The 10,045-nt window shown below is 37.6% G+C and overlaps 1 protein-coding gene across 1 annotated transcript in view; it reads right to left on the reverse strand.

The window, feature by feature from the left end:
* Positions 1-243, reverse strand: part of LOC118632721 (gastric triacylglycerol lipase-like) — a 176,189-nt gene extending 175,946 nt beyond the window's left edge. Inside the window, exon 1 of the mRNA XM_036265940.1 lies at positions 30-243. Coding sequence (XP_036121833.1) covers positions 30-243 — 214 coding nt within the window. The remainder of the gene's footprint in view (positions 1-29) is intronic.
* Between the last annotated feature and the right edge of the window lie 9,802 nt (positions 244-10,045).

Genomic DNA, 10,045 nt, shown 5'->3' on the forward strand with positions numbered 1-10,045 from the left:
CATATGCCTTGTCGCAGGAAACCCCTTACCACCTCCCCAGAGTGGGTGAGAAGGCTGGAGATCCGGTGGCAACAGCAGCTCCTGGAGGCTATACTGCTGATGGCTGTGGTAGTGCTGCACCCCCTGCTCCATGCAGCTGCTGACACTGCTTGCACACTGGGCCCAGGTGTGCAGTGGCGCCACGATTGTAAGGATGGGGGAGATTTGCCTCCTCTGAGGGGGCAGAATGACAGACTGTCCCATCCTCAGGTTTCTCTTGGGGCCCACGTTGGGGTCCACTACCAGTATTTGCACCCTGGTCTGGAGGACATAGCTATTAAGCCAGGGAGGAAGATGTTGGACTAAGGCCAGCATTGATCAATATAGGGGAACTGGCTCAAGTGTCTTGGCTCCCTGTTTCCATTATTCTATACTGCTGGAATAAGTTGAGATTCAAAGGAACCCGCGTCAGGTCAGCTCACTGAATGTGGGCCAATTACTTCACAGAGGGTCCTTAACTTTCCTTTAGACATTTTTATACTATATCAGAACCTTCCTCAAACCCTTCTCTAAAAATGTTTCAACATGCAACTCAAAGGTTTTTCTGGGTACTAGAGCTGCCATCCATGATTAGACAAACTGTAACAAAGTTGAGGGAGACATGTTATGAAGTGGACAAGGATAAAGACAAGAACTCATGAGACAGAACGTTTTGCTTTGTATGCCTGGCTGCTCCTTTCACAAAGATTTAGGCATCTCTTAGCTTTGGCAGGCTGGTATAAACACCTAACTCGGATATGGTTCACTGGTGGAGACAGAATGTACCCAAGAACCTGATATTTCCCTTAGTCATCTGAGGTCACTGTGGACACGTAATTTGGGACTCATACAGGCTCCATATCAGGCATTGTGGAGCACAGTTGTTTACGCACACAATCACACTATTTAAACTTTTATACAAAAATTTCCTATGCTGAGTGGTGTCTATGCCACTTGGGAGGTGATAAAACTCCCCTTCCACACTTGAGGTGGGCTTAAGAAAACAGAATTTTCCAGATTTGAATCACCCCTAACATCTAAGGGGGCTCCCCAGAGAGGAGAGGCTGTGCTGCATCTAGCCCTCTCTCTCTCTCACATCCAGAAAGACTGGTCACCCAAATAAATCTTAATTGTGAAGGCTTTCTTACCAGGGTTCCTTTATAGATTTAAAGACTCATGGAGTCTCCTGGGCCCTCATTCTGAGATCCAAGAAAAGCATCTGAGGCCCTGGAATGTCTCAGGTGGTGCCTCCCCTAGAGGTTTACTCAGGCCCGGCTAGCTTCCCAGAGAGACTGTCAATTCTAGTTGTCTAGTCCCTGGTGCCACAAGGCACCAGGAATCTTGCTTGGGCATCCAAATTTTATGACGAGCTCGTGAGATAATCAGAGATGCACAGCTGCATTGTGAATGAGAAGAGTGCTCTATTCACTAGCGGACTGTGGGGACATAGTCTTTCAAATCAACAGCCCAGGACATTCTTGCTGTCCATTTATAAAGACTAAAACCATATCCTCTTGATGCCACCTTGGCATCATTAAGATGATAATGGATACAATAGGGAGCATGAGGAGCTGTTACAAAGGTCAGGGCAATCATTAATGTCTTTATTTCTATGGCTTTTCTGGGTTTTTCAAGGCTATGACTAATCTCTTAATCTTTATGGTTCCTCTCGGTTTCCTAAGGCCATGGTGTTTAGATGAGTCAGGGTGCATATGTGTAGGAACTGCTGGTCAGAAGGAAGTTACTTAAATTACTTTCACACTCTTCTGAACCCAGAAGAGAGCGAGCCACAAACAGCAGATAACCAAAACCCACAGAGAGAATTTGGCAGGTTTCCAAACCCATTGAGATAGCCAAAATGGAAAAACAAAGAAACAAATTCCAAATGAAAAAACAAGACACCTCTATCATAGATGAGATAAATGAAGTGTAGTTAAGCAAGTTACCAGAAGTAGAGTTCAGAGCCATGGTCTTGAGGAAGCTCAACAGCAAGAGTAAGGACTTAAAACCGAAAATAAAGATATACAAACTTTGAGAACCAACCAAATGAAAATGAAGAATGACATAGCAGAAATAAAAAACACATTGGAAGGAATAACCAGCAGAGTAGTGGAAGCTGAGGACCAGATCGGTGAATTAGAAGACAGGGTAGCATCAATCAACCCATTAGAAAACCAAAAAAAAAAAAAATCAATTAAAAAACAGGAAGACAGCTTAAAATAACAACATTTGCATCATAGGAGTTTCAGAAGAAGAAAATGACAAGCATTTGAGAATATATTTGAAGAAGAAATGACAGAAAACTTGCCTAACTTGGTGAAGGAAGAAGGCATTCAAGTTCAAGAAGCACAGAGAGCCCCATGTAAGAAGAACCAAAACAGGCCCACACCAAGACATATAGTAATTCAAATGCCAAAAATTAAAGACAAAGAGAGTCCTAAAGGCAGCAAAAAATAAAAATAAGCAAAGGTTACCTACAAAGGAACTCCCATTAGACTATCAGCTAACTTCTCAACAGAAACACTATAGGCCAGAAGGGAATGGCATGAAGTAATCAAGGTCATGGAAAACAAGAATCTGAATCCAAGACTGTTCTGTCCAGCAAGGCTATCATTCAAAATAGAAGGTGAAATAAAGAGTTTTTCAGACAGAAAAAAAGCTAAGGGAATATAATAGTACCAAACCAGCACTGCAAGAAATGTTAAAAGAACTGTTGTACTTAGTAGAAAAAAATAGGAAGAAAAATATAACCATAATAAATGAAAATGGCAATAAATAAGTACATATTGACAATAACCTTAAATGTAAAACGATAGAACACTTTGATCAAAAGACACAGAGTAGATGCTTGGATAAGAAAGCATGATTCAGATATATGTTGTTTATAAGAGACCCACCTCACAACAAAAGACTCACATACATTAAAAGTGAAGGTATGGAGAAAAATCTTCCAAGCTAACAGAAAGAAAGCAAAAACCTGGGGTAGCAATACTCATATCTGATAAAATAGATTTCAAAATGAAGGCCATAACTAGAGACAAAGAAAGCCACTACATAATATTGAAAGGGTCTATTAAAAGGAAGATATAATCTTGGTAAACATACATACACCTAATATAGGAGCACCAAAATATATGAAAGCTCCTGGAGGACTTCAAAGGAGAAATTGATAGCAATACAATCATAGCAGGGGACTTCAACACCCCACTGACATCCCTGGGTAGATCCTCTGAACAAAAAATTTACAAGGAAACAGAGACTCTAAATGAAGCACTAGACCAAATGGATTTAATAGATATCTACAAAGTATTACACCCCAAAACTGCAGAATATACATTCTTCTCAAGGGACATTCTCAGAGATAGACCACATGTTAGGACACAAACTAAGTCTCTACAAGTTCAAGAAGACTGAAATCTTATCAAGCATATTCTCAGACCACAATGGTGTAAGGCTAGAAGTCAATTTCAATAATAACATGCAAGAGATTTGAATACATGGAGGATAAATAGCATGTTATTAAACAATAAATGGGTTACCATGGAGATCAAGAAAGAAATTATACATTTCCTTGAAACCAATGAAAATGAACACACAACAACACAAAGTCCATGGGATAAAGTGAAAGCAGTTCTGAGACGGACGTTCATAGCACTACAGGCCTACCTCAAGAAACAAGAAAAATTTCTAATTGAATATCTAACCTCACAACTTAAAGAACTAGAAAGCAAACAAAAGAAAACCCCAGAGCAAGTAGAAGGAAGGAAATAGTGGAGAGCAGAAATAAACATCATAAAGATTAAAAAAAAATTCAAAGTGTCAATGAAACAAAGAGCTAGTTCTTAGGAAAGATAAACAAGATTGATGGACCCTTAGCTAGATTCACCTAGAAACAAAGAGAGAAAACCCAAATACACAAAATCAGAAATGAAAAAGGAGAAATAATAACTAACACCACAGAAATACAAACGATTGTTAACAGATATTATGAACAATTATATGGCAACAAATTAGACAATCTAAGCAAAAAGGACAAATTCCTAGAAACACATAGTATCCCAAAAGTGAACCGGGAAGAGATAGAAACCTTGAACAGAAGTATAACAATGAAAGAAATTGAAGATTTAATCAGAACTCTTCCAGTAAACAAAGCCCAGGCCCGGACATCTCGGGGGAGTTTTACCAAACATTCAGAGGAGAACTAACACCCATTCTGCTCAAATATTCCAAATAATTCAAGAAGAAGGAAAACTTCCAAACTTGTTTTATGAGGCCAGGATAATTCTAATTCCAAAACCAGAAGAAAACACTAAAAAACAACTACAGGGCAATATCCCTAATGAACACAGGTGCCAAATTCCTGAAAAAACTACTAGCAAATAGGATCCAGCAATACATTAAAAAAATTATTCACCATTATGAAGTGGGATTCATCTCAGGGATGCAAGGCAGGTAACAATATTAGCAATTCAATAAATGTGATACAGCACATAAACAAAATGAAGGATGAAAACCATATGATGATATCAATAGGTTCTTGAAAAGAACTCAACAAAATCCATAACCCATTTCTGGTAAAAACATTCAGCAATGTGGGAATAGAGGGATCATATCTTGACATAATAAAGGCCATATATAAAAAACCTACAGCCAACATCATATATAATGGGCAAAAACTAAAAGCATTTCCCTTAAGAATAGGAACAAGACATCATACCCAGCAGAATTTTTACTGACACATCACCTAAGGCAATAGAAACAAAGGAGAAAATGAACACATGGGACTACATCAAACTCAAAAGCTTCTGCACAGTGAAAGATACAATCATCAAAACAGAAAGGCTACCCACTGTATGGGAAAGCATAATTGCCAATGATATATCAGATAAGGGGTTAATTTCCAATACATATAGAGTGCTCATACAACTCCACAAAAGGAAGACAAAGAAGCCAATTAAAAAATGGGCAGAGGAACTAAATAGACACCTCTCCAAACAGGACATACAAATGGCTAAGAGACATATGAAGAAATGCTCAACATCACTAATCAGAGAGATGCAGATTGAAACAACAATGAGATATCACCTCACACCTGTCAGAATGGCTGCCATCAACAAATCATCAAACAACAAGTGTTGGCGAGGGTGTGGAGAAAACGGGACTCTAGTACACTGCTGGTGGGAATGCAGACTGGTGCAGCCACTATGGAAAACAATATGGTGTTACCTCAAAAAACTAAAAATTGAACTTCCATTTGACCCAGTAATTCCACTTCTAGGAATATACCCTAAGAAGCCTGAAACACCAATCAGAAAGAATATATGTACCCCCATGTTTGTAGCAGCACTATTTACAATAGATAAGATCTGGAAACAGCCCAAGTGTCCAACAGTAGATGAATGGATAAAAAAGCAGTGGTACATATACACAATGGAGTACTACGCAGCTGTAAGAAAGAAAGATCTCTTATCCTTTGAGACAACATGGAAGGACCTGGAAAGTATCATCCTAAGTGAAACAAGCCAAACAGAGAAAGACAAGTTTCATATGATCTCACTTATTTGTGGAATATAATGAACATAACAGTCTGAGGAATGGGATAGTCCCAGAGACGTGGAAGTGGGGTACAGACTGAAATCCCCAGAAGAGGGGGGGGGTGGGGGAGAGATAAACCACAGAACTTATATGCATGTGTGCATGAACAGTGGACATGGACAACAAACTGGCGAAAGGGCAGGGTGGGAGGGAGAGGGGGGAATCAGTGGAGGAAAAAGGAGAAATATCTGTAACAAAAATTAATTAATAAAAAAAAAATAGGAACAAGACAGTGATGCTCACTTTCACCACTCTTATTTAACATAGTACTGGAAGTCTTAGCCACAGCAATCAGACATGAAAAAAAAATTAAAGGGACTCAAATTGGAAAGGAGGAAGTGAAACTGTCATTGTTCACAAATGACAAGATATTATACATAGAAAACCCCAAAGACTCCATCAATAATCTACTAGTTTTAATAAATTCGGCAAGGTTGCAGTACACAAAATTAACATCAAGAAATTGTAAGCATTCTCATACACCAATAATGAACTCAAAGAAACAGAAACTAAAAAACAATCCCATTAACCATTGTGGCAAAAAAATTAAGATACCTAGGGAATAAACTTAACCAAAGAAGTAAAGGACCTATTTGCAGAAAACTACAGGACATTGAAAAAAGAAATAGAGGAAGATATAAAGTAATGAAAGCACATACTTGTTCATGGATGGAAGAATTATCATCATTAAAATGTCCATACTACCCAAAGCAAATCTATAGATTCAATGCAATCCCCATCAAAATGCAAATGACATATTTCACAGAAGCACAAAGTAGGTGGAATCACAATACTAGTTATCAAGTTATACTACAAAGCTTCTGTAATCAAAACTGCCTGGTACTGGCACAAGAACAAGCATATAGATTAATGGAACAGAATAGGGAATCCAGAAATTGACCCAAGACATTATGCTCAATTAATATTTGACAAAGGTGGCAAGAGCATACAGTAGAGTAAAGACAGCCTCTTTAATCACTGGTGTTGGGAATATTGGACAGTTACATGCAAAAAATAAATAAAATAAAATAAAACAGAGCATCAATTTACACCATACACAAGATTAAATTCAAAATGGTTAAAAGACTTAAATGTGACTTTTGAATCCATAAAAATCCTAGAAGAAAATGTAGGCAACAAAATTTCAGACATCATATGCAGCAGAATCTTCACTGATACATCACCTAAGGCAACCGAAACAAAGGGAAAAATGAACACATGGGACTACATCAACCTAAAAAACTTCTGCACAGCAAAGGAAACAATTATCAAAAAAGAAAAGGAACCAACTGTATGGGAGAGCATAATTGCCAATGATACATCAGATAAGGAGTTAATTTCCAAAAGATATAGAGTGCTCATACATCTCAACAAAGGGAAGACAGAGAATACAATTAAAAAATGGACAGAGGACCTAAATAGACACCTCTCAAAACAAGACATACAAATGGCCAAGAGACATATGAAAACAATGCTCAACATCACTAATCATCAGAGAGATGCAAATTAAAACAACACTGAGGTATCACCTGACTCCTGCCAGAATGGCCGCCATCAACAAATCGTCCCACAATAAGTGCTTGAGAAGGTGTGGAGAAAAGGGGACTCTAGAGAAAAGGGGACACTGTTGGTGGGCATGCAGACTGGTGCCGCCCCTATGGAAAACACTATGGTGTTACCCCCCAAAATTAAAAATTGAATTGCCATTTGACCCAGTGATCCCATTTCTAGGAATAGATCCTAAAAAGCCTGAAACACCAATCAGAAAGAATATATGAACACCTATGTTCATAGCAGCACTATTTACAATCGCTACGATCTGGAAATGGCCCAAGTGTCTATCAATAGATGAGTGGATAAGAAAGCTGTGGTACATATATACAATGGTATACTATGCAGCTATGAGAAAGAAAGATCTCTGATTCTTTGACACAACATGGAGGGACCTCGAGAGTGTTATGCTAAGTGAAATAAGCCAATCAGAGAAAGACAAATACCACATGATCTCATTTATTTGTGGAATATAATGAACAAAGTGCACTGATGAACAAAACAGACACAGAGACATAGAAAGGAATATAGTTCAGACTGACAAACCTCAGAGTAGGGGGGTGGAGAGGATGGATGAATTGAACCAAAGAACTTATATGCATGTATGCACAACCAATGGACATAGACAACAATGCTAGGTAGGGGATGGGGTGAGATGGGGAGGAGGGTGTCTCGGGGGGAAAAAGAAACATCTGTAACAAAAATAAATGAATAAAAATGGAAAAAAAAATAGAAAAAAATACCATGTTTAAAGAAAATGAGTCATTATTTCCAATTACAACACAGTTCTCTGTTTATATATATTGATCTTCATGTGATTTATGCACAGAACATACATACCTACTTGCAACCCCGAAATTAATTAGGAAGAATTTGGGAGGGGAATATGAGCAACATTATGATGGTGCAAGTTATGAGGTATATCTGAGACATAATGAAGAAATAGTTTGAATAGAAAGGAAGCTACTAATTAAAGTAGTTGAAAAAGAGACAGTAAAGATAAATGATTTCAGATTTATAAGATTTCGGGATGGCACGTTAAAGAATCTGAACTTAAGATGTTGAAGAATGGACAGAATATCAGGAATTAGTCTGAAATATTAAGCACAGAGACCAGAGAAAGGAAGACCATTTAAGATGCTATTGCAAGAGTTCAAACATTATATTACAACTCTCATGGTGAAGAAGTAGATGAACAGCTATTTCTTTTTTTTTTTTTTTTTTAATGTATGGATACCATTCCAGGACTTCAATACATTGTTAATTTTTTTCTTTATTGATTTTAGAGAGAAATAGAAATATCAATGAGAGAGAACATCGATTGTCAGCCTCCTGCATGCCCTCCACTAGAGATTTGGCCCACAATCTGGGCATGTGCCCTGACTGGGAATCAAACTGGTGATCTTTTGTTGTATGCATGTGTCTATGCGCAACCACTGAGTCACACTGGCCGGGAAAACAGCTATTCTTAAAAAATGAACTGAAGAATGAATATGAACTCCTGATATAGTTTATCTTAAAAACATTACCTAGCTCTCTTCATTGAAAAGACCCAACAACAATAATCAACTCAAAATCAATGATCACCCTCACTAGTAAAAAAATTCCCTAAAAGGAACCAGGACTTAGAGAAATAATTCCAAAGCACGAACAGCAAACATACAAGATGACAGATTTGGTAAAAAGAACTTTGGAGACAATTTATAGAGGCTCTCACAAGCATACTGGAGATAATTTTAATATCAATAAGGATCATATTACATTGAATTGAAACACACAAAATATGCATAGAAACACAAATTTGTTATGATAATATAAAAAGGGAATATTATTTTTGGAAATTGAAAAAAATATATGCATTTTGGGTAACCAAATGAAAAAGAACTAATTAAATTAGAATGTCACCAATTTTTTAATCTGTACTGAACTACTGGATCTGGGCACTGAAAATAAATGGCCACTGACATCCTTAAAGAGGGACATATAGGCATTATGATCCTCATTATAGAAAAATGCAACATGGGCCATGAAGCAGCTTTTTCAAAAATAAATCTTAATCTCATCAAAGTTATAATTTATGAGAGTGGTTCTCAGTGGGGAGGGTGAACTATGTTGCCTCTAAGGTGATAACTGGACACATTTTTGGTTGTCACAACTTGGAATGTATGTGTCCCACTGGACTCTAGTGAGTAGAGGGATGCAGCTAAATATCCTGCAATGCCCAGGACAATAAAAAAGTATCTGGCCCAAACGTCAATAGTGTTGAGATTAAGAACCTAATTTATGGGAAATGAAGAGGAGAGGACATATTAAGTGATACTACAGAAATACTACCAGCAAAATAGCAATGGTATGAAACTATAAGAAAAAAGAGACCATGCTTTCAAAAATAATAACATATTAAAGGAATAAAAATAAATAGGTAACCTATAGACCTAAAAAAACCAGATCAGACAATAAAAGGTGAAAGCTTTATTTGGATTCTGATTCAAACAAACTGTTTAAAAAATTGACATTTAGGAGACTGAATATTTTCTGATATTAAGGAATATTTGGATGTGATGATGGTATTGTTATGTAAAAGAAAGAAAGAGATCTTCTTCTCCTTCTCCTTCTCCTTCTCCTTCTCCTTCTCCTTCTTCTCCTTGTTTATTTTTATTCCTCACCAGAGAATATTTTTCCATTGATTTTTTTTTTTCAGATAGAGTTGGAGGGATGGACACAGAAAGAGAAACATCCATGTGAAAGAGACATTTCGACTGGTTGCCTGATTGGCTGCTGCCCACAAGCCGCTGACTGATGCTGGGGGATCAAAACTGGGACTCTTTGGTCTGCAGGCTAACACTGTACCCACTGAGCCAAAACCACTAGGAAAAGAAAG

This window comes from Molossus molossus, unplaced genomic scaffold (assembly GCF_014108415.1).
Source record: "Molossus molossus isolate mMolMol1 unplaced genomic scaffold, mMolMol1.p scaffold_m16_p_17, whole genome shotgun sequence".
Taxonomy (NCBI): Eukaryota; Metazoa; Chordata; class Mammalia; order Chiroptera; family Molossidae; genus Molossus; species Molossus molossus.